Consider the following 25218-nt stretch of genomic DNA (forward strand, 5'->3'; position numbering starts at 1 on the left):
TCGCTCGGGCAGCCTGGGTGAGCGGGTGAACAGCGGGGGAAGGAGCACGGCGGCTCCTGATCTGCAGGGAGCTCTCCGTGCGCCCCGCGCCCCGCGGGCTTCCTGCAGCGGGAAGGCGCGGGGGCTTTCCCGGGACCCGGGACGCTGCCCCTCCCGCGCGGGGGCGGCCACGCTGCCTCCTCCGACACGGGCGGGTGCCGGGCGGGCCCGGTCCGCGGGGGTCAGGCTGGAAACGAGCGTTCCAGGGCAGAGAAGAAGGGGATAAACCGGGCCGGAGGCAGGCACCGGGACTCGGCGCCGGCGGCGTGGCCGCGGCCGGGCCCGTCCTCCGCCTCTCGGCAGTCACCGCCCGGGGCCGGACTGCAGCGGGCTGGCCGCCTCCCCCGCCCCGCCGGCGGAGCGAACCACTGCGGCTCGCCGAGGAGGTGAGGCACCTGTCACCGCGGGCGGCGGCGGCGGCGGGCGGCCCCGCGGCGGGCGGCGGCGGCGGCTCGGGGCGCGTCCGGCGGCGGGGGCGCGGCGGGGGCGCGGCGGCGGAGGGGCGGGCGGCGGCGGGAGCGCGGCCGCGGCGGCCACGGCGCCTCATCCTCCCCCGCGCCGCCGCCGCGGGTGTGCGCGCGGAGCCGTGTCCGTGCCCCCGCTGCCGCCGCCGCCGCCGCTGCCTGCAATGGCGTTGAGGCGACGCGGTGGCTGCTGCCTCCTGTCAGGCGGGCGGCGGCAGCGGCCGCTCTGCGCAGAGGAGGCGCGGGGGCAGCGCTGAGCCGGGCGGTCGGGGGAGTCCGTCGCGGCTGTCGGCTGGGTAAGGCGGCGTGCGCGCTCGGCGGCACGGGTACGGGGCAGCGCGGGGAACGGCGCTGGCACCGGGCTTTTGTTTCGCGGGGGCGGCGGGCTCTGCCCGGACACTGCCCCGCCGCAAGGTGCTGCTGCCCGAGGCCCCGCGGCTCCGGCCCGCCGGGGCGGCACGACCGCCCGAGGAGGAGCCGCCGCGGGGCTCCAGCGCTGCCCTCTCGGGTTGAGTTTATTGCGTCCTGCGAGGGCTGCACGGCTCGCCGAGGGTCTCTGCCGTGTGGCCTTTCCTGTCGCCCGTGGCGATCGGCGGGAGCGGAGCGGGAGGTGCGCGGGGACGGGCGCGTCGCTCTCGGTGCGGCGGCCGCGGGCTCCCGGTACCGGCACCGTGTGTGTGCCGCGGCCAGAGTGAGGCGTCCCCGCCTCGGCGGCGGCAGCGCGGCAGGGCGAGGGCTGGAGAGCAGGAACGGAGGGGAAAGGAGAGGGGATTGGCTCGGGAGACCCCCGGGGTGCCCTTCGCTGGGCTGCGGGAGCCGGGGATGAGACCCTGGGGCCGCGCCGTGCGAGCGGTCCAGCCCCCGGCTCCGTTTCCGCATCTCCGCGTTGGTACCTCCGGGGTTCCAGGCGATAAAACCTCTGCCCGTGACGAGGGGTAACTTTCTCTAACGGGATTTCACTTCCATTACCCTGTCAGCTGTTAACTTTGGGTGCAGTTTTTGTATTCCCTCGAGCTGATGTTTAATTTGCCTTTCTAAGCAAATTATCTTTGATCATGTTTCTACCATTATGTTTCTCTGAGCGAGCAAGGATTGTCTTGCAGTGCCTCATATTTCGTGTCACATTGCCTTTCCTTTGCGTGCATATTTGTGCCATGATACTATACTTGTGAATGGAAAGCTGTGATTATTTGTTCTCTCACTATGATGTTATAGATTATAAATTATGCAACAGTCAATTTGAAAAAGTTGGTAATGGCAAGTTTTCACATGTCTGTGCGGTGTTGGTTTGTATTTTTTTTGCTAGTTTTTTGTAAACATATCAGAAAATGGTAAATGGAAATTGTGACAGACTTAAAGAACCTGACATGGTTTCAGAAAACCCTCCTTTCTATTGCAGGTTAAATCAGCCCTTGTTCTTGAGAGTCCTCAATCGTGCTGCTTTGTCAAAATTGACCGTGTGCATTAAGACATTTGCCTCCAGATCTGTCAAGTATGGTCCTGCTGAAGGGCAGTGGCCTCTGAGGAAAAACACTCCTCAAGCAGAATCTGCTGTGGCAAACTACTGAGAGCGGTACCACAGAAACTATGCAAGCAGGTTTCACACTCCTGAAGTAAACATGATGAAAACAGAGTCTTCGGGAGAAAGATCCACCCTCCGAAGTGCCTCTCCTCACAGAAATGCTTATAGGACTGAGTTCCAGGCGCTGAAAAGCACCTTTGACAAACCGAAATCCGATGGAGACCAAAAAACGAAAGAGGAAGGAGAGGCCTCACAGAGCAGGGGAAGGAAATATGGCTCAAATGTCAATAGGATCAAGAACTTATTTATGCAGATGGGCATGGAGCCCACTGAAAGTGCTGGAGTTGCCCCTAAAACCAGGGGAAAGGGTGGCCCTCCATCACCTCAAAGACGAATTAGGCCCAAAGAATTTGTAGAAAAAGCAGATGGTTCAATCGTAAAGTTGGAATCGTCCGTGTCTGAAAGGATAAGTAGATTTGACACTATCCATGATGGTCCTTCCTATTCCAAGTTTACTGAAACTCGGAAGATGTTTGAGCGAAATGCTCATGAAACAGGACATTCAAATCGCTATTCCCCAAAGAAAGAGAAAATCATTTCTAATGAACTTCCAGATGAGTGGTGCAGCTCTAAGTATAACAGAGGCAGCATGGATTCACTGGACAGTCTTAGCCCAAGGACAGAGACTGTCTCTCCAACTGTGAGTCAGCTCAGTGCAGTTTTTGAAAACACTGACTCACACAGCGTAAATGCAGAAAAGTCAGAAAACAACGAAGAGTACTCTGTAACTGGTCACTATCCACTAAACCTCTCATCTACTGTCACAAATATCTCCTCTCCAGTTGCAAACCTTGAGGGTTTCAGTCCTTTGAAAGAGGCCAGCACGTGGTCTACCCCAGCCAAACAGAGTACAGGTGTGATGTCTGTTGAGAACTCTCAGCAGACTAACACTTCTTCCACACCGAGACAGAAAGTGTCCACAGGCACTTCGGCAGGTTCAAAAACAACTGAAGAAATAAAAAAGAGCACAGAGGCAAGTGCTGATTCTGTTGAGAGTTCTGCAACAGGTCAACAGGATTTGGTTGGTGTGCTTGACAGCGACAGATCTGTGGACAGCTGTGCTAGGAGTAAGTCAACAACAGAGACAGGAGTTTTGGTGCAACAGAAGGAACAGTCAGAACACACAGAAGATACCTTTGATCGGCTTGAAGCTGCAGAGTTAACAAGAAATGTAGCTGCAGGTGGTGATTTTGCCACAGATGCTACTGAGTCCCATTATGATGAGGAAAGTGAAAAAGATGGGCATGAAGATGTGAATAATTTTCAGAGTTCCCATGTGTACATGCATTCTGACTACAATGTGTATCGGGTACGATCCAGGTATAATTCTGACTGGGGAGAGACAGGTACAGAACAGGATGATCTGGATGACAGTGATGAAAATAACTGTTATGAACCTGATATGGAATATTCTGAAATTAATGGATTGCCAGATGAAGATGAAATCCCAGCCAACAGAAAAATACAGTTTAGCCGGGCTCCAATTAAGGTACAGTTTCTTATGTTCCTTTTTTTTTTTTGCAGTTTGGTTTGTTTTCAAATGCAGCTTTATTTGAAGGAGATTTTGGCATTTGATCTTGGCTTCGGAAAGATTTCAGAGGATCTTTTGATACATGTCTTTATTGCAGTCAGTGAACATAATCTTAAATGAAGTAAGGCTGGTGAGCTCTGATGAGCTCGTCTCATTTCCTAGATTTTCTGATGGCTGACTAAACCAGCAGAATTTGAGCATGACAGCTGGGCTTGTGAAGTTCAAGAATTTTGCCATGCATATTTTGACTTCTATGACTGCACTGTAACCATTATGAAATGTCAGTGTGGGTATTTGGTGACTTTTAAGCTGCTTGTTTGATTTCATTTGAAGTCACTGCTTCTTGAGATTGAAAGGCTTTTCCTCAGCTTTCAGCAGATTCTTAAAGTACCTGTCCTGAAGTACAGTGTGATCCTGTAGCAGAGGACTGTTAATATTGCACATCTCAGTTAGTATCATCTTTTGTAGTAGCACTCTTATTTATTTAAAACTTTTAAAGCACTTATATATCTATAAAGAGAGTACTGTATATCTTAGTGCTACAGAAGGGTGAAATCAATTGACTGAAATATCTAGTGAAGGTTGTGCTTTTTGCAGAGCTGTTATGGTTTGTTTTTAAGTACCTCAAATTACCACTAAGAATGTTGTTTCCAGTGCTTTTCAGTTCGAGAAGGAATAACTAGTTAATGGCTTGTTAAGTTTTGTTGTACCAGCTTTTCACTGCTGAGTCTCAGGGTTAAACATAAAAGTATTTTACTTCCAAGTTGGTTTTAGTGCGTGTGTGTGAGGGTTTGACCCTGGCTGGAGATGCCACATGTCTGTAATGGACAATTCAAAACCGTAGCAATTATTGCAGAAGTGGCTTCTTGAAGCAGAAATATATCATGGAGTACTTGAAATGTAAGAATTTTAAAATTAAAAATGTGTAATTGAAGTTGACTGTTTTCCTTCTGTGATTTTAGCAATGAAAATTACTAAGTCAATGAACAGAAGTGCCAGTGTTAAACTCAAAATAATGTGATTTACAAAATCTGCATTCACACTGCCTATGGTTTAAAGTAGAGTGGGATGTGTATTGTGATATGAAGTTTTCATCTGAATAAAGCACCCAGATTTTCATATCTGTTTATCATGGGGTGGAGTACAAAGAACTGTCTTGCTTCATGGTTTGAAAAGAGGATTTTTACACTGAAAGAAAGAAAATATTCCAAGGCAAGATATGGATTTTTTAAATAATTTTAGTTTGTTAGTGTTCTATTCAGGCTTGCATTGTGAACAAAAATTCTAAGTATTTTTGTTCCTTCTTGATTGTTCCCATAATTAAAGTACCAGGTTTTCTTGAACTCTTGGAGGGAGGTGCAGTGGGGAAAACCTTGATTACAAAGGAAGTTGTCTCCTCCACTGCTTTCCGGCTCAAGCTAATAGACAAGGTGTACTAACAGACAAGATGATGTTCTCTCTTCTGAAAGATCTGCTAGTTGTTTATTATGGTTCCAACAGATGAAAATCCAGAAAGTGATTTTATCCTTGAGATGGTCAGACTTTTCTGCTGTTTCTGAAAGAGCTAATAGTGACATTTTTACTTCAGTGTATTGCTGTTTGAATCATGCTGTCATGCCAAGTGCTCTAAGAGTATTTTCTCAATTATTTGTTCTTTTTCTTTTTAAGTTTTTCATGCTATGTTTATTTCAGATTACACATTGTACAGTAATAATAATAGTCCATCAGGAAAATGCTCTAGAAGTAATTTTTGTAAATAATTAAAAAAGCACATTTGTCATGGGTTTAAGCATAAAGCACTCTTTAAAAGCTTATCCAAAGTAAACAAATCACTGCTTTAATTATTCTGACATCTTTATTGTAGATAGGAAGAAAAAAGAATAAAAGCTGTGCTGGGAGACAACACTGTAGGAGGGTTTGGGAGATCCCCTGCTTTTTGTCCTGGTGCCTCCAGTGCCTGCAATCTGTTCATCATGTGGGGAAGCAGAAGTGAGACCATGTGGAAGGCTGGCCCTAGCAGGAAGAACTGCAGCTAAAGTTGTGGAAAATTAAAAGCTGCCTCTGGAGCAGTGCTCCCTTCTCTGTGTGATTCCCTCAGCAGAGTGAAGCAGTGTAGGCCAGGGCAGGCTGCCAGGGCCCCCAGGTCTCTGCCAGGGCCCCCAGGTCACTGCCAGGGCCCCCAGGTCACTGCCAGGGCCACCAGGTCTCTGTCAGGGCCACCAGGTCACTGCCAAGGCCCTCAGGTCACGGCCAGAGTCCTCAGGTCGCTGCCAGGGCCACCAGGTCTCTGCCAGGGTCCCCAGGTCTCTGCCAGGGTCCCCAGGTCTCTGCCAGGGCCCTCAGGTCTCTGCCAGGGCCACCAGGTCAGTGCCAGGGCCCTCAGGTCACTGCCAGGGCCCTCAGGTCAGTGCCAGGGCCCCCAGGTCTCTGCCAGGGTCCCCAGGTCAGTGCCAGGGCCCCCAGGTCAGTGCCAGGGTCCCCAGGTCAGTGCCAGGGCCCTCAGGTCGCTGCCAGGGTCCCCAGGTCAGTGCCAGGGCCCCCAGGTCAGTGCCAGGGCCCTCAGGTCAGTGCCAGGGCCCTCAGGTCTTTGCCAGGGCCACCAGGTCTCTGCCAGGGCCCCCAGGTCACTGCCAGGGCCCTCAGGTCTCTGCCAGGGACCTCAGGTCACTGCCAGGGCCATGAGATCACTGCCCGGCCATGCCGCCGCGGGCAGGGACCCAGGAGGGGCAGCTGGAGAAGCCCCTGGAGGGTCCTTGTGGCTCCTGGGTCCCTGGGCTCCTGCACTCCTCCTGGGACACGCTGCTGGGGGGCTGGAGCTGGCTGTGGCAGGAGCTTTCTGAGCAGCCCAGCTATCAGTGCAGAGCAGTGCAGGCGGCAAGAGAGACTTGTGTTCTGTCCCCTCGCACGGTGCCAGCAGATGAACTTACCCTGTCACTCCCTGTGCCCCATCTGTTACACTGGGATGTTGCATCTGACTGAATAGGCAGCAACTGTTCAGGGATTTTTCTGTTCTACACAATTTTTTGTTTTAGTGGGCATGACTGGTTTCATTAATACTTAGCTGAACATCCTCTCATGCATGTCATGATTGCAAGAGAGGAAAATAAAAAGCAATATAGGAGTGTTTTCTGAACTGTTGGAAACTGATTTGTCTGTATGAAAATGATGCAATTTGTACTTGACTATTTTGCTAGATAGTGGTGTGCAAAGTCCAACCCAAACTCTGGATGTTTAGCGTTGATTTCAGTATTGTACCATCACTCTCCTCCTACAGGAGAATTCTGAAATAATTAACAAAGTTGGCATTTGAATGTGTGAACTATCGAATCAGTGGGTAGTTATTGCCATAAAGTTGTTACTTGAAGATCTCAGCAGGTTTAGGTAAACGTCTTTGGACTATTTTTCTATGTGATTTCTTCAGGCAGACATGTAAGAGACTTTTTTGTTGCTTTAAGGGTAATGCTGAGGACTATGAGAAGCAATGAAATATAGGTAGAAGGATAAATAAATAAAATCTTACCAGACTGATAAAGACTGAATTCTGCTTGTCTCCCAAACAGGAAAATGACTGATTTATTGAGAAACTCACTATCAAGAGGAAGACTCGAATCAATGCATGCAGGAAATTCTACTGTGTTACAGTCTGTAATTTTGCTATCACAGATCCCATGCTCCATGGGCCATTTGCTCTGCTCTAGGATGATGGGATATATTTGTGATTTCATCTCTGTTGAAAGTCCCTTTAGGAGTGGGTGACTGCCCAGAGGCTACTGTAGGCTTGGAGAGTTTCTAGGTATTTGGAGTGAGGTGTTGCTTGTGTGAGCAGTTGTGTGTGTCTGTGGGAGCTTAAATCAGCTTGGTGCTGTTAATAAAAAGGAGTACAAAAGGGCCCAAGAGTGGACAGTGGGCAGTGGACACTGCAGTGGAGTGTGTTGCTAAACAAGGGATGTGAACACTTCTGTAGCTGTTCGTATGATTGTTTATGTAGTGATATAGAGGCCTTTATCAGCGCTGGCCTGCTCGTGTTGAGGTATTGTGTTTGTGCTCAGGGATAGAACTGAAGCTCTCCAGGGCAAGTGTACAAGGTGAAAAAGTTAGGTAAATGTGATAAAGAAAAACATACCCTGGTTTTTCCAGGGATACTTTGCTACCAAAGAAACAAAACAACATCCCCCACCCCACCTACCCCTGCCCCCAGCACCCCTAACACTCACTGTTTTGTTGGTTTTCATTGGGTTTTGCAGGGTTTCCTGAGGGGTGGGTCATGTACTGCTTCCCAGACACTGTGGGCTAATTGGGCAAGGTTTGCCTGTAATGCAGAATTCATTAGCTTGAGGCTTTCCACACCCTAGCAAATGGAAATGTATTGATTGTCCAAATCATAAGTTGTTTTTTGAGCTGTGTTTTCTCCATACTGGGTAGAATTAGGATGAAGAGTAATGTTCACCTTTTCCCTTTCAAGTCCATAGTTTCTGCTGCCCTGATAGGCTGAATCTTCAGTTGGTGCCTGATTCTGGCACCAGGTACACGTTAAACCATTTAAAGCTCTTAACAGCAATTTGTGTCTCCTGCTGAGCTTCCTTTTGCAACCTTCTGCTCCACTGACTCTGTCCCACCAGCCAAGGGCCTGGGTATTATGTGATCACACCGTATGGCAGACAGCAGGGGACTCGTGCTGCTGCAAGGGGGTTTGGCCCAGGCTGCTGCTGCAGTTTTTAGCATTCTGTAAAGCTTCCTTAGGGTGCAGTAGTGAAGGGACATCTCTGCAGACCTCTCTTGGGTTTTGGGGGGTAGGTGGAAGAGAGGGGAACATGAAAGAAGATAAATAGCAAATGGCTTTTCCATCCTTCTCCTAATTCCATATGAAGAGAATGTAATCACTAGTGCCCATGCCTCCTACTGTGCTTCCTCTCTCTTGTCAGGCAGCATGACTGGATTTTATACCCCACAATATTTCAGTTTTCTAGGTCATGTCTTGTTCAGATGGTCTTCCAGAATTGGAACTTGTACTTCTTCTCTCACCTTTGAAGGAAATTTACAAGTGCTGTGTTTATAGTTTAGTGTAGAACATAAAAGAAATTTGTATTTAACAGTTCCTTTGAAATTTTTTTACAAACTTCTTATAAAAATAATTTAACAGAATGAGTCTTTCTTTCAGTTATTCATCATTTCTGAGGGGACCTGAAAGATCATTTTGTTCCACCCCCCCTGCCATGGGCAGGGACTCCTACCACTAGACCAAGTTGCTCAGCTCCATCCAATCTGGCCTTGAACATTTCCAGGGTTGGGGTATCCACAGCTTCTCTGGGCAGCGTGTTCCAGTGTCTCACCATCCTCACAGCAAACAATCTTTTCCTAATATGTAATTTAAACTTACTCTCTTTCAGTTTGAAGCTATTCCCCCTTGTCCTGACACAACAAGCCCTTGTAAAAGGTCTCTCTCCATTTCCTTGTAGGCTCCCATCAGCTACTGAAAGGCTGCAATTTGGTCACTCCAAAACCTTCCCTTTTCCAAGATGAACAATCCAAATTATCTCTGCCTTTCCTCATAGGAAAGGTGCTCCATCACTCTAATCATCTTAGTGGCCCTGCTCTGGACTTGCTCCAACAAGTCCATGTCCTTCCTGAACTGGGACCCCCAAAGCTGGGTGCTGTGTTCAGGTGGGATCTCTCTCACCAGGACACGTTTGGCTCTCTGGGCTGTGAGTGCCCATGGCTGGGTCGTGTCCAGCCTCTCACCCACCAGCACCCCAAAGTCCTTGGCAGGGCTGCTCCTGGTCTCTTCACTCCCCCAGCCTACATTGATACTAGGGGTTGCCCCAAGAAAATGTGTTCAGAAATGTAAATAGTGGCAGAAAAAGAATCTGAAACAATCTGCCACTAATTACGTTGGAAATATTTAATCTAAAATATCATTATTCTTTATATAATAGCCATCATAAAGTACGCTGAAAGCACTTTCAAGTTTTAGTGTAAAAAAGAAGCATTTCTGTGCTTGATGCAATGCTCCATATTGTATTTATCTGTTGTTAAAATGTTGATGAACTATTTTGGATCATAGGAGAAGGTTACCCATCCACAGGCACTCTGCAGTCCAAACTTGTCACTTCTATGTATGTTTTACTTAAATGAATACTGAGTTGGATTTTGGTGATCTCCACATTTTCCACCCCCAGTGAGCCTGTGATTTTATAAATAAAATAGTCACAGTGCACATTAGGACACTTGTTGTTTAAGGCAAATATGGAAGACAGGAGTTGCAGAAAGACGCTGAAGCTTTGTTAGATTGAAATCGTTACAGAATCTGAGAAATTCATCCACTTTTTGAATGGGTTAATTATGAAAACTTACAGATAAAAAAAGATGCATTGCTCTTTCTGAAATCACTGAGAGAATATTTTGTTTTCCTTAAATTTGGTTCACTACTTCAGCTCCTGTGTCCATGCAGAAGCCTAGAAGATAAGAGAACTAATATGTAACTCAAACACCGACAGCTGGATAGCTGTGGAGCCAACCAAGGATTGTTGGTAATAACATTCTGTGAGAAAGATAAGGATGTTTCTGAAGAAGGGACCATACAGAGGAAGGGCAGCACTTTGCTGAGATTGGTTTTGGTTTGGGATCCTGGAGATAGGCACAACACCATACAGCAAAGTGCAGGAATGAGGTTGAGAATTGGGCCTGAAATGTTGACCAAAGGCCAACCCAGTCATCAAGACTTGTCATCATTTGGTGGTTATAAAGACCATCAAAGCTCTCCAACCCTTTCCAGAAGGATCTAGAAGATCAGACTGCCCATGATAGCTAATTGGCATTGAAAGTGAAAAACGTATCTCCTGGGTGGGCATAATTTACTAATAAAATTTTGTGAGCTCTTGTAGACCCTCTGACATTTGTCATGAGTATCTCTGAGTCTTGGGTGCTCCCTTCCCCATAAGGATGGGATGCCACAGTCCATGCTTTGTTTACAACATTAGGAGTGGGTGATAGTTTTTGCTAAAGCATGAAACTAAGTATTAGGTAGACTTAGTCTCTAACTTCTGTAGTGTTGAATATATCACTGAACTTTCATGCTCATATTCAAATTTCATAAAATGGACAGCAAGCTGGTAATTAATTTCATTCATCTCAATGTGTGAAGTAGTTTGGCATGCAGAGCTATTGGCTGGGTAGCTTGGAACGTGTCTGTCCTGCTGCATAAAATGAACTTAGCTTTTTTCCAGGTATTGTCAAGTATGGGGAATTCTACTGACTTTAATATTAAAACGTGTTGTACTGCAGGGATTGTCCTGCTAATTTGGATTATTCATAAAAAAAATAATAGTGTAAAAAACCAGGTTCTTTGCTCTGGTAATATGCTCTTAGGGAAGATCTTTTTATGAAAGGCAGAGCCTTTTACACGTGTTTGTCAAGGAAAGGAATGAGAAGTAAGTATTAAGGATTCAGAGACTGGATGCACTCAGATAACAGATAGTGAAGGGATAAAGCACGTCAGAAGTTACTATTTTGATTCAGTCACTGCGGTGAACAAAGATACTTCATAATTGCTGTGGATTTTTATGCCTTCACCTATGACTCTTTTGCACTTTCAGGTTTTCTTGTATTAAGTATATATGGAATTACTGGACTACAGTAAATAGAATAAAGTTATTTCCCTGTTTCAATATGCTGTGGAGTCTTTAACTCTTATATAAAAGTCATAATTTCACTACTAATTCTAGGGATCAGCAGTTCCTGGGTGTAGTGTTCACACATGTAGCTCTTGAACTAAAAAAAATAATGTCGCCTAAAACCTGGGTTTCATAAGTATTGAGGGCATTCTAGAAAGACTGTGTGTAGAAACAGAATTTTGATGAAATTATTTGCATCAGAGGTTTATGTGGTTTAAATTGAAAGGGTTTTCCAATTAAAGGTTTTGAATTTCAAAAATGCAGACTGAGAAACTGTAGGGAAATGGTTTGAAATTAGCTGAACCAAAGAGCAAAGGGAACTCTTTGATTCAGAATTAGAAAAAGTGCGTAGGATTTTCATCCCAAGAAGAAAACAGACTATACAAGCAGAATGACTGCAGACCTAATCAGAAGAAAAGTCAGCCAAAGAGAACATCATAAGTTAGCCAAGAACTTGGAAGGAGTGGCAGAAGTGGTTGTTGAAAAAATGAAGAATGTCATTAGAGTTCAAAAGTCTTAAATGTGACTAAGAAGTTGCCAGAAGTCAAGCTGAGTTTGACCTTGTAAAGGAAAATAGTCTAAGTAGTAAAAAGCTATTCATCCATTAAAATTCACCAAGAAAGGAGGGTGGGTGTTATGCGGTGAGTATGAAGTTATGGTCAGAGTTATCACCCCTAGTTTAGTGTGGAAAGTCAGATAGTGAAATGAAGAAGAAACCTGCAGGTTCCTAGGGCTCAAGTTTGTATGGGGCTTGGTTAAAGAAGCTGTGTTTTAGAAAATCTTGCAGCATATATTTAAAAACTAAAAGAGCACTATCAAAGTAGAAATGGTATTTAACTGCAGAAGAGCAAATTTAATAGCTGTTTTTCAGAAAGTAGAAGAAAGATGGTTCTGGCTGCCTGAAAATTACTAATTTTTTTTTCCCATAGCAAAGCAATAGAGAGCACTTTTTGAAGAATCAAAGGCAGAGAGGCAAATGGAATACATGTAAATGGATTTATCAGAGGTAGTATATGCCAAACTAAATTAGGATCTGCCTTTGATAAGATAAAAGACCTTGTTAAAAATTTCAGTAGCTCTGTCTCAGGAAGTTGGAGCACGCTAATGACACTTGCTTTTGGCAGAAAGTGGGGAAGCCTTATCATTGCATAGGATTACAGCAAAATATGGGGACTGTGAGGACTTGAGTGATGGGGATGGATTTATGAGCTGAAAACTTTCACAGTGAACTTGTGACTCATTTGTAGGGGATGGCAGCTAAGGAGAAGGCCACTCTGACGTGCTCCCACAGAATGACAGCAGCAACCCGTAATGTGATGCAGCTGTGAGGAAGGCAAATGGCATTTGAGATAACATGAAGCAAAATATTTTAGAAGCAGTAGGGAATTATGGGTGTCATTTTATAACTCACCAAGGAGACTTCATCTGGACCATGTCTGATGGATTCTGCTTCAGGCATGTGGGTCTGCAGGGAGAGCTCTAGCAACTTGCTGCTCTTATGTGTCTTTTTCTTGGTTAATTCTATCCTAAAACACGGGCCTTAAGTAACTTATCTTGCTCATTGAGTGATGCACAAGGCCTGAAAAGGACCATTATTGCATTTCTGTATTCAAGTGAAAAGGCACCTGAAAACTAAGTGGCAGCATTCCACTTTTAAGATGGAATTGAATGTTTTCCAACTAAGATTAAAGAATTTTAATAGAAGGCACTCTTCCTACATTTCTGATAGACTACTGTGTTGTGTAGTTGTGTCTCTTAATTTTTTAAAGTGTTGCAATTACCTTTAGCTCTGTTAACCTTGAAGGCCACAAATAATCTATTAAAAAGAATACCAGACATTCCTGTAATTAAATGGTACAAAGTAATGGATGTTATTCTGTGGTGTCTTTTTTAAAATAGAAAGTGTTCTATTGGGAGAGGCTAGTTTTACTCAAGTTAGTTACGAGAGTTGATTCAAGAGACCCATCAGATCACTCAGATAATTCCATATGATAAAGTTAGTGGAAGGTGTGAATGCAGAATTTATCTCCAAGACCTGTTTGCCTTGTGCTGTTATACATAAAGCTGTGCTTCTTAGTCTGTGCACACCTGTAACTTCTGATGTTCCACTCTGCAGTTTCCATCTGCCTTAATATTCAGTGAATAATCTCAAGGGCATAAGATGCTGGTTCACACTGAAAGGATATCTTCCAGTATTCAGTCTATGCTGCATGTAGACCCAGGGACTTCCATTTGATAAAATCACTGTATTTCACATTAGTTGTTTGAAAGCAATAAACTATAGAGGCTTTTAAAAGTCATGCTGTCAAACTCCTCTCTAATTTATCTAATTCATGGCCTTTATGATAAAGCATTAGGATTTTTTTTTATCTAGCTTGTATTCATCTTTAAATCTTTATAAGCTTGCAGTCATCTTTAAGATGGATGGTGATATATTTAGGTGCTGACATACTCTAGATTCCTTAAATGTGTAGAATCTGACATACCTATTAATTCTTACTTCTTAAAAGCCCAAAGATACTTTCTCATTAGTGTTGGCTTGAGTGATTGCCCAGTAGATTTCATTGTGCATAGACCGTTTAGATAGAATATTCAAAATATGTTAGTGCTGTATTTTTTGCAAGGGCAAAAAATGCAGAGAAAACACATTAATCCAGAGGTTTAGAGAGAGTCCTCTTGAAAAAAGCTGGTAATTTAGTAGTGTGGCAAAGTGCACTAACACAAATGAGAATGTTTCAGTATGACATTTGATAGGAAGAGACTACCAGACCATGTAGCTCTTTATTCCCCTTTGCCCAGCCATTTTCCTCTAAAGTAGTTGCTCACTTTTATCTTTCTTAATTTAGTAGGTTGATTGAAAAATGCTTCCTTGATGTTTTGTACATTTCTTTCATGTTAATATTTGAGTTGGAGGGGAGGTAAATACCATTAAAAAGAGGGGCTCTTTTTTTCTTCCTTTTTTTTTTCTTTTCACTCATTCTTTGTGTAGGGCCAGTGAAAAATTTTAGTTTACTGCAGTGCATGACACAGTCATTACCAGTAAGTCTTGACCTTGTGGCCTAAAAGGGGAAAAAAAGGGGAAGTGCCTAATCAACCTCATAACCATCTACAAAGAAATAACTGGCTTAATAGGTGGGGGGAGAGCTTGGCTTTGTGTACATTCACTTCAGTAAGGCTTTTGACACAACATATTCACAGAGAAGCTTGTTAAAGATGGGCTAGATGAGCAGTGAGGTAGGTTGGAAGCTGGCTGAACAGAGAGGTGAGAAGCCACAAAGCTCATGAAGTTCAGCAGAGAGAGGTGCAAACTCCTGTGCCTGGCCCTGTGCCTCATTGTGTTCTCAGCACCATCCAGAGGGTGAATCCTCTTCAGCTGTGCAGAAGAGGCTCCAGGGTGCTGGACAACAGCAAGTGAAATGTGAGTCAGCCATGTGCTCGTGTTACAAGGAAAGCTGACTGTGTTCTGGGCTGGGTTAGCATGGGTGCTGCCTTCAGGGCAAGGGAGGTGATCCCTCCTCCATACCACTGAGGCCTCGTGTGGAATTCTGGGCCCTATTCCGGGCTCCCCAGCACAGGAGACTGGAGAAAGCCCAGGGAAGGCCCATTAAGATGATGACAGGTCTGGAGCATCTGTCCTGTGAGGAAAGGCTGAGAGAACTGGGACTGCTGAGCCTGGAGAAGTGAAGACTCGATGGTCGTATTAATGTTTATAAATACTGCAAGGGAGGGTGCAAGGAACAAGGCAGCCTCTTTCCAGTTATGCCCAGTGGCAGTGTGGGCACCAGCTGACACACAGGAGGTTCCTGTGAACATCAGGAAACTCTTTCCCTGTGAGGGTGAGTGAGCACTGGCACAGGTTACCAGAGGCTATGGACTCCATCTTTGGAGATATCCAGAAGCTGTCTGGCCATGGTCCTGGACAAGGAGTGCTGTGCTTCAGCTGGGGGATTGGACCAGATGACCTTTGGAGATCCCTTCAATTTTGAGCGATCATGTGGTTCTGTTGCTTATTTAGATCAGAGAAAAACTATTTTCCTAATAGTGAATTTTGGTAAAGGAAGCAGCTAAATTGCATCCAAGATAAACCATCTTAATTTTATTATTTGTAAAATATACTTAGTGACTTATTGAATTATTTGTCAGGCTTTAAGACTGCATGGTTTTGCAAATCCAAATTGGTGCAGCAGCTCCAATAGGTTTGATTGTAATAGTTAATGTTGTTTAAATCTATATTACTATTTTAGTAAGATTTCATTGCATAAAGCTTAAATTCTTACTTTGTAATTACAGATAGTTAAGTTTAAATATTGATACTAGACTTCTAATGCTTCTTATTAATGAGAAGCTAGGCCCACCACTGCTAAGAAAGGATTTTAAGGGGTTTTTCTTGGACATATTTTGTTGTATGCATAAGCAGATTGACCTAACCTTTTAAGTAACATTTAATAAGGCAATAGATTTTGGGGAAATATATAAACAAATATTATGAGTTTAATTTTTCTGAGGAAAAGGAAAAATTTAAAACTGCCTATGCAAAAATAAAGCTGTTGAGGAGCAGTTTTCATTTGCAGCAGAGGGAAAGCCCACCAACATTTTTCATGTAGCAATAGCTGAGGTCTGGATGGCCAGGGTAAGCCTTTATTGGAGTGGGAATTCCTTGATTGGAATGGGAGTGTGATCTGATGCCCAGTTGAGTCCAAATACTCAAAAGCTGTGGTTAAACAAATAAATAATTTCATCCTGGGCTGTACACTTGAAGTGAAATCTTTGAGCTACTCACTTTGTAAAATGTACCAAGTTGCTGATTTTGTCTAGTGTATCTAGTTTACCTCCCCAGTAGTGAAGGAGAGAGGCATTTTGCTGCTCTTGTAAAGCTTAACAACTCCCAGAAGAGAGATCAGCGTGTGTGTCTGGAGATGACCAACAGTCATATCTGAAACATAAGAGAGATTAGTGAGAAGTTCTTTGAATACTTCTTTGAAAAAGGGGTATAAAAGATAGGGAATAGAATAAATTGTTTTCACTCTTGTGGCTTGAAAGTGATTCTTCTAAAGCAAGCCTCTTGTGCCCCTATATGATTTACTTTATTCATTTTATTTTCCTAGTGCAGAGGGTCACTTTGTGTCTCTAAGCCCCGAAGAACCACTGTAGTTAATCTGTTCAATTGAGAGCTCCAAGTTTGTGAGCTGGAGAAAGCTGGATTTAGCTTGAGGATGCTGTGCTGCTGGAAGCTCAGTCCAGCAGTGAGGAGCCCGGGGCTTGGCAGGGGTGCTGCGTGGGCAGGGCGGTCTCGTGCCCCAGCTGGGTGATGGGCTGGGGGCGCGGGCTGGGTCGGGGCCGGGTCAGTACCCAGCCCTGTGCCCCAGCAGGGTCCTGCTCCAGCTTTCGTAAGCCAGGGGTACTTGGCAGCACTTCACTCACAGCCTTTAGGACTCAAAGAAGCCACAGAGCAGGTTTTTGGCCTTTCTTTAGGAGCTGGCTGCTTCCTGCTGCATCTGTAGTCCTTCAGTATAGCATTAACCAAAATACACTCTTACTTCACCATTTTGCCTCACTTGACTACCTGATGCTACCTGAGCATTGAAAAGATTTTTTGGTTTTAAAATGTAGCCTCTATTTTTTCCTCTTTTTCTTCCTTCTTCCCTCCCCAGGCCCTCCACCCCCTCCCCTGCTGTTGATTCTGGACACTTCCAGAGCTGCAGTTTTGTGATGGCCTAGGACAGAGTTTCCCCTTCTATCCTTGGTTTGCTTTTTTTTCTAGCATTACATACTTGACATTTTGCATTGCATTAAAAAATTGAAAAGACAACAAAGAAGCTTTTAAAATAATTTCGTTTATAATTTTTTCATTGTTCTGTGAAGATCGTGTTCATCATTCGAGTAAAGAATTTACTGTGGTACTTTCTCCTCCAAGTTTTTGTTGCAGCATTATATGTAGGTTTTGTTTATTGTATTTTATTATTTATAATGAGTAAATGATGTGTGAAATTTATAGCTTCATATCCATGGAAGCTCAAGGAATGCTGTTCATTTTTTGGTTCATGTACTGTCCACAGATTGTTCTGATCTCAGGCTTTGCTTTGATAGCTTGATTCTTTATTGTGTGAGAGACAACAAAATCTAGATGTGCCATATGTTCTGTCACAGTTTTCCTTAAAACTGTGGCTGAGACCTGAGAGGAGAAAAAGTGTTTTCCCTGGTCTGTGTTGTGTGGAGTATCTGCTTCATCTGACCAATTTATAGGCAAATCTATTGCTATTATATCCTTTTTAGAGGATACACTTGTACACCTAGAAAAATAAGAATTGAAAGAACAAACTTGTGTGTACAAATACATATTTTTGTATGCAGATACTTGACTAATAAAATATTGTAGTGGTAGTTCATCAGAATGTTTTGAAAGATACATTTTTGTCTTAAAAATTCTGTAATTTATTCTTACATTATGAACATAATGCTCCCAAGAGTATAGGGCTTGCTTTAGCTGCAAGAATTTTTGCAGTGCAGGGTAAAGCTGCCAGGAGGATGTAGCAAAGGTCTGTTAAAGGTAAGTATGTCATGACTTCTCTCTGGTATTAGGCATTTTTTGTTCTCTTTTAAACAAGAGTGGAACTATAATAATGAAATACTAGATGAAATTTTTTGCCTTTTATTAGCACTGGAATCCAAGATATAACCTCGCTTGGTGGCTTGATGAATAATAGTTGTCATTTAATGACTGGCTAGGATTACATTGAAAATAAAGGTCAAAATTTTATCTTTTGTCTCACTACTTGAAAAAACCACTAGCAGAAGATGAAAAGGAGGACTGCCCCTCATAGCCCTTTTGGGGTTTGAGATTTTTTCAAGGTTTCAGATTTTATTACTTTTCTGAGGTGAAAAAAATGCAATTGTGCAATAAATTACACTTAAAACATCTTACTTTGAAAGAACTGCTTCTGCTTACATCCATACTTGTGTATTTGGGGTAGACATCAGTGTCACCACCAGAAATAAGATATTTTTGGGACTCTTAGACATTGTGCAGCCCTTCATCATGCTGCTGTCAGGAACTTGATCAGTAAATTAGTTCAGCAGTAGTGCTAATGGATTTCCAGGGATTATGCCACCAACTCTGATTGAGAGCACTGAGCTTGCATGCAAGGATTCCTGAACACCCCTGTACTACAGAATGCAAACTGTACTGCATAAGAATGGCAGACAATGCTGCTGGAAACCATCCTTACAACATCACTGAGTCCTGAGTTATTTTCTGCCCCATTTGAAATAAAAAATAAGTGATCAGTGTGAATTTGTAATAGGACACCTGGATAGAAGTGATTATGGCAGTGATCTAAAGATATGCACAGCTACTAATTTTTTTATCTTTTGGTGCATTCAGCAGTGTTGAACAGAGTGGGCATTAGGAGAGTTGCAAAACAGACAGTGCTTCCTTTTCTCATGGATGTGTGACAGCAAGTAAACTTAACAGAATGGGAAAGTTTGGAACAAACAGAACTTCACAGAGTGGTGTAATACAGCAAAATCAGGTGACAATGTTAAAAAGCTTCTCAAATTGAGATGACTTAGGGGAATTTTTCTTAAAACTGGAAACATTATGATTATTAGAAGGTGACGCTGAACCATTGCATGAATTGCCAGTGGACTTGTCACCTATGAGACTGTAGGATATTTTTTTAGCCTATTGTAGGATATGTAGCAGTGAGACTGTAGGATATTTTTTAGCTAAGATAATAACAACAATTTTGGGCCTTTATTCTGTGCTTTGACTTTTTTTTCCCAAAACAACTAGCCCTGGGAACTGTTGTCTGTTATGCAAGGAGCCTAAACCAGTGCACTGAACATGTAGTCTGCTGTCTAATTATATTAAGTACTGGTGGGATGGTCTCTTCATCCGCTTACAAGAATTCTGTCAGAAAATGTCTGCTTCAGGTAGATCTCTAATGAAACCATGAACTGATGCTTTGCTGGAAATAGTTTCAATATCTGTTAATATTCAAAGAGAGGCAAAGCTGTTTTATTAATAAAGGAAATTACTTATAATCCATCATTATCAGTAAACTGCATCGATAACAAAAAAAAAAAATCCTGTAGTTTTTGCCTGACAGTTTTTAACAAGTGGCAGATATTCATGGAAGAGGCTGTAGTGCTTTCAGTTGAAAGCAGTTTTTTAGTTTAATTGGTAGCCAGTGAGTCTCCTTTGTGTGATCACATCACACCTCTAAGCTGATCAATATTATGTTTACCTATTTGCTAGCACTTAATTTCTTACTGATCTTAGAGTGCAATGTACATCATCTCATGAAGGCTAGCAGCTTCTCAGGTGTGTTGAAAATCTGCAATAACACTTTAGTGAAAACTTTGGCTGGTCCATATGATTAATAAAAGAGCAGACAGAAGGGGTAACCATCTTTGGAAGATGTGCATAGGAAGGGGACTTGGACCTCCATAATTTTCTAGAAGAGCATCTACCTAAACACTGCACCATAGGTTGGTTGCGTTGTGTCCTTCCATCATTTCAGTTCAACCTGGGACCAAAAGAATTGTCTGTGCTGGATGATTTTGCAGGTCCTGGCACTAGAAGGAACACAAGGGCAAACACAACTGTGTAGCTTAATGTTTCACCTGTTTCCTTTAGGCACTGAGGAAGCAGCTTTGGGATCTGAGATGTGCTGAAAGACTTGTTAAAATGAAATGATAAGGAGCTGTTAGTTTTAAGAAGAGAATCTTTGATGTGAGGGGAATTAAATTTTAACTCCTATGTAGTGGATAAGCATTACAGGCACTTGGCCTTTTATATGGCAATCACTACTGTCATCTTCATCTCCTGGATAGGCTTTCACAAAGAGACATCTTTCTTGGGTTTTTGATCAAATGCAACAGTCACCTGCCTTCAGAAGGCAGTTGTTGGCCTTGAGCCCTGAGTAAAGGAGGCATCTGTTTGCAGCTTTTACTTGGGCTTTAAGCTGGAAGAAGTCAGAGAGACTGTAGTACTCAACACATTGATCCTTGACCCTAGGCAGGGCCTTGGTCAATGCTTGTGCTTACGTTGTGTAGCACCATCCCATCACAACTTCATTTCCCTGTGGATTTTGTGGGGGGTTTGAGTGAGCAACTTCAGGTTTTTGTTTTAGTGTGTACATAAATATTGTGTTTTTCTTTGACTAGCTGATAAGAATGTAAGTACTGTACTGAATTGGAGTCCCCAGTTAGTGATAGCAGATATTATTTGTGTTTTAAACCAAAATCCTCTTCTGGATACTTCTCCATCCTGTTTTCTTTAGTCACAGTATGAGTTGGAAGCTGCCTTTTTTTGGTTGTCATTCCCATTATGCTCTTTGAAAGTGGTGGCTGGGAGGTGAGAAAGGCTAACATTTAACTCCACTACTCTAAAGCAATTTCAGTGTGGAGCATTCCCCCAGGGCTAGGATTGGGGGAGAGATAAATAAAACATCAGTGAATAAGGAAGCTGGAATAATTTTAAAACCAGGCTAACTAGGATAGGCTTTCTTATTTGTGTCTTGAAGATAGAGTCAGGGCCTTATCAAGGTCTTCACTTTGTGGCTAGAATGTCTCTTTGTCTGCATAATGAATATAAATGAGCACAACAGATAGTAGGGAGAGGAACAGTCAGAGCAAGATGAAATAGTGCTCAGTTATGCAACAGGGATAAGTGGAAGAGGGAGGAGTAGAATTAAGACCTTTAAGTTTTAATGGAAAATAAAAACTGTAAAACAACTTTGGGGGAGTCTTATGATACTGATGAATGGATGTCTCAATACTACAGTTCAGAAGGAAGATACTACTCACTGTTTAAAACATACTTACAAATGTAAGTACAAACGTTTTTTATTTGTAAGTATGTGCTCACATACTTACAAATAAACTAGTACAAGTGAAATCTGAGGAAGGAACCTGGACCTGCAGCCCCCCATGTAGAGCCCTTGCCTCCTGCCTGCACTGCTGCTCTCTCCTACACCACTGTAACTTGAGAGAACTTCTGAGCAGTCCTCAACATCTCCAGAATACACCTCCCACTTTCTGGTAGCTCTTTACTACCTGTGAAACCAGGTTTCAGAAATGACAAAAAGGTAGTTAGTGTACTGTGGGCAGAATTGTACCTCACATGTAACTGACTGACAGTGGGCTTGTTGGCAATGGTATCTTCAGCAGAACTGAAACTGAAATTAATGTAGAGGAAGTAAAAGAAAGTGGCTTCAGCTCGTGCTTTGAGTTCCTAGTGTTTTTATGACAGTGCTGACTTTCTTCTCTGCAGCAGTCCAATGTGACTTGATACTTCCTTGAAAATACTATCTTTCATGGATGTAATTATATGCTTGGCCAATAAAAGTTGGCAACAAATTACAGTTCCCAGAATCTGTTCTCCTTTCATTCCTATAATGCTATTAAGTTGTGATCTGGAACAAGAGATTTAAGATGGGAGGGAACAGTCATGAGGAGTAGTTGTATATACTGCTGCAGGCAGCAGTATAAATTAGATGTACCTGGATTAAAATTAAATAAGACAGGTTGGTACCAAAAGCAGTGTAGTTGTAGCTGTTTGGTGCCCAATAAAAGACTCATTTACTTTACAATGTAGTAATGTATTTTTTATTATTTTATGCGTTAAATAAAATAAGCCAGCCTTACTGAGCCTGCCTCTCCAAATGCTAATTGCTGATGGATGATTATAGAATTTGCTTATAATTATGTACTGCTCACAACAAGAGATTGTGAACTTATTTGATGCTTTCCCAGAATTTTATTTATGGTAGTTCAAGGATGTAGTTTAGAAAGCTAGCACTTTGAAGACAAAATTCCTTTCATTATTAGATTGAGTATATAGGGTCCTGCATGCAACTAAATAAATGCCTGTTCTCTGTATATCACTGCAATAAAACCTGCACTGCAAGTGCAGGTTTCTGGTAAGCTGGTTTTCAGAATACAATATTTGAAGAATCAGAGGTTTTTCTTTTAAATTTGGAGGTGATGACTGGATCACTTTTATGTCCCTCTGTAGAGGCAGCTATATTTGTTTGATGTCATTTACAGATAGTGGCCTTTTCTTTTTCCTGTGGTGGTTTTAAGCATGTTTACACAGCATGTGTGATGACTCTTCCTGTGTTAACCTAAAACTGAGAGTGCAGGGAGCCTTGATGCAGAGATGTTAAGCTGACATAATCATCCCATCCCATCATGAAGCTCTTTGGACTGCAAGTCTTTAAGTGCCTTATGGGATGATACGACCTAGAGGGGGTTTTTTGTGCTGCTGTGTTCCACAGGCTTTGATTTGACTTTTTTTTTGCTTTGTTTTACTAACTTGTGGGCAGATAGAGAGATAGAGGACAGTAGCATCCTGCTGTTAGTCAGCTACACAAATTACCAGCTCTTCCCCAGTGCAGTGAATTCTCTCTAGCCAAGCTAAAAGTTTGAGGGCTGGTGTTGCCATTTTTTTTTTCTCTGTGTAGATATCTTAAGGAAGTGTATTCTATGTTGTTTTCTGTGAGTAGTTTTCAGAGGTATTATATAATGCGGAGGATTTTGTCTTGGAATCTGCACAAGATATTTTTGCTATGATGTGCTGTTATCTGACTACTCTGTCAAACTTTTTTCTGGCACTGCAAATTAAGAAATTAGTGCACAAGGAACTTTGTGTGATCTAGGACTATCTGCATTGAGTGCAAATCTTTTTCAGTTTCTATTCCTACAGAAACCCCCTGGATTTGTGCAGTATGTGATGGTGTTTCCAGCTGAGAAGCAGCTTACAGGATTGAGCTCTGAAAAGTATTTCAGATATTATGAGCTGGTCTTTCCTCTCCTAGGTTTTTTCAAAAGGTTTCAGAAATGCTATTTGGAGCACTGAAAAAGAAAATTCAACAGTTTCCCACAGTATAGAGTAACAAAAGTGAATCCAAGTGAATCCATTGCATTTAATATGTCACAGTGATGTATTTAACATAGATGAAATGAAATTAACTACCCAGTCTAGTTCTTGACACAAAGACAAACTGTCCCTCATGTGCCCACTCTGTTATGTCCTTGGGCTCTGGCTGTACATCAGGAGTTTCTGCCCCATCTGGGAAATAGCAGATGCTTAGCAGCAGCTCAGCATATTTTCCAAAAAGCCTCTCTTCCACCTTCACAGAAGAAAATTGTCATCTCCTCTCTGTGCAGACTGGGAGTAACTTGCCTGTTTTGCATACAAAATAATTTTTTTTCAGTCTGCTTATGTGCATATCTGAATACAAATTTATATTGATGGTGTTTTGCCTTGAGTTCAAATTTCATTGTGGATTGATAATATAAACGGATGTATGTTGTGCAATTTGTGTAGGAGGAAAAAGCAAACAACACCTAGAAGGTACCATGCAAGGCCAGCTATTTTTATTTCTCTATGTTATGTTTTAATTTGCTCTTAATTATGGGTTTCTCTATGGCTGAAGCACTCGTGCCTTCTAGTTTTCACAGATGTGCTGAATCATGACATCCAGATAAAAGAATTGCAAATATCAAGTACTGCATTTAAGTACTGTATTTAGTGATAATTAGGTTTTCATATACTAACAATAAACATCCTTTAAATAACAGAAATAATAAATATAAACAACTTATAAATGTTGCATTCTACAATTAGGGTCACCAGTTGTTGTAGTCTTATATCTCAAGTCCCACACTGTACCAAGCTGTTCCTCTCTGCAGCACAGCTCTTCTTGTCTTCCCAGGGGCTCCTCCTGGGCTCTCGACCCACCCCTACTTATTCCAGTTACCTTCACAAGCTACAGCTGCTGCCCAACTAAGGACTTTGCAGCTGTAGCTCATTTGGAGTAACTAGGACCCACATCCATAGATCTTACAGGGACTCTCCATAAGGACCCACTAATTTAATATATAGATCTTACAGGGACTCTCTCCACATATAAAGAAATAATAACAACAATAATAAACATAAATAAAATATTTTTCTGCATTGTTACCTAACTGTATTTCTAGAAATGGAATTGCCTAAAGCCCTAAAAAAAAAACCCAAACCCTTAACAGGTTTCTTAAGTTCAGTTTTGTTGAGCTTACCTATTTTCAGTGGCATTTGTAGTGGAACTAAACTGGGGAACCTGTGGAGACCTAAACCCCATACTTCTTCCATCTCAGTTGTTTCAAACACTGTCCAGCTCTCCTGTAGCTGCTGGGGTCGGTGTCCCTGGTTTCCTGGAGCCAACAGCCATGCAGCAGAGTCCTGGGAGGCAGCCTGGGCTGCATGGGCACTGAGCAGCTTGGTGTGCTCATGCTTGAGGTGCTCAGGGAGAAGCACCATCTCCTCTGCTCCCACATCAGGTGTTCAGGCACTGCTAATGAACTGCAGTTTAAACATTAGAAACACTGTTCTAATCTATCCTATTTCACTTGTGTTAAATAAGTGCATTTTAGGCTTATCTAAACAGGTACAGTTCATCAGGTTCTCTTCTATTTCCATGTGGTACCTCCTAAATGTTTTGAGTTCCTTATCACCCTGATGGCTTCCCCATGGTTGGCCCAGTTGCCTTGGAAACCGGTTCACCCGCACATCTAATCTCTCAACTGATGAAACAATATGTAGTGCTTGCAAATGAATTTGAGGAAAGCTTTCTCCTTTTTTAATTGAAGAATGTTAATCTCTTTGTTGCAGAAGTATCAGAATTTCAGAGGGTTTTTTTCAGGTTCAAGTAAAATGTTGTACTTGTTTTTTATTTCTAGTCCTTGAAAACCTGGCAAAGAGAATTAACCTTATCTTGTATTTTGAAGAAGAAGTAGGTATCTCATGAAACCAACTGCTTGCAAGTAAAAATTAAAAAAATATGAAGAGGCACAAGGCTGTTTACTAGTGGGTGAGGCTAATTTGTGCAGCTGTTGAATCAGTGTAGCAGAAGCATTTAACTGCTTGGTGATGGTTCAAAAATG

General features: G+C 42.8%; 1 protein-coding gene across 5 annotated transcripts in view; it reads left to right on the forward strand.

Annotated features, from left to right (window-relative positions):
- The first annotated feature begins 255 nt into the window (after positions 1 to 255).
- PPP1R9A (protein phosphatase 1 regulatory subunit 9A) overlaps positions 256 to 25218 on the forward strand; it is a 132426-nt gene continuing 107463 nt past the window's right edge. For 4 of the 5 annotated variants that reach the window (XM_058818332.1, XM_058818347.1, XM_058818356.1 and 1 more), the window contains exons 1-2: positions 671 to 799; positions 1903 to 3574. In XM_058818332.1, coding sequence (XP_058674315.1) covers positions 2123 to 3574 — 1452 coding nt within the window. In that variant the 5' untranslated portion in view covers positions 671 to 799; positions 1903 to 2122. Of the gene's footprint in view, positions 426 to 670; positions 800 to 1902; positions 3575 to 25218 lie in introns of those variants that run through there. The other variant, XM_058818340.1, reaches the window with a different exon arrangement.

The sequence above is a fragment of the Ammospiza caudacuta genome, chromosome 1 (genome assembly GCF_027887145.1).
Source record: "Ammospiza caudacuta isolate bAmmCau1 chromosome 1, bAmmCau1.pri, whole genome shotgun sequence".
NCBI classification, from domain to species: domain Eukaryota; kingdom Metazoa; phylum Chordata; class Aves; order Passeriformes; family Passerellidae; genus Ammospiza; species Ammospiza caudacuta.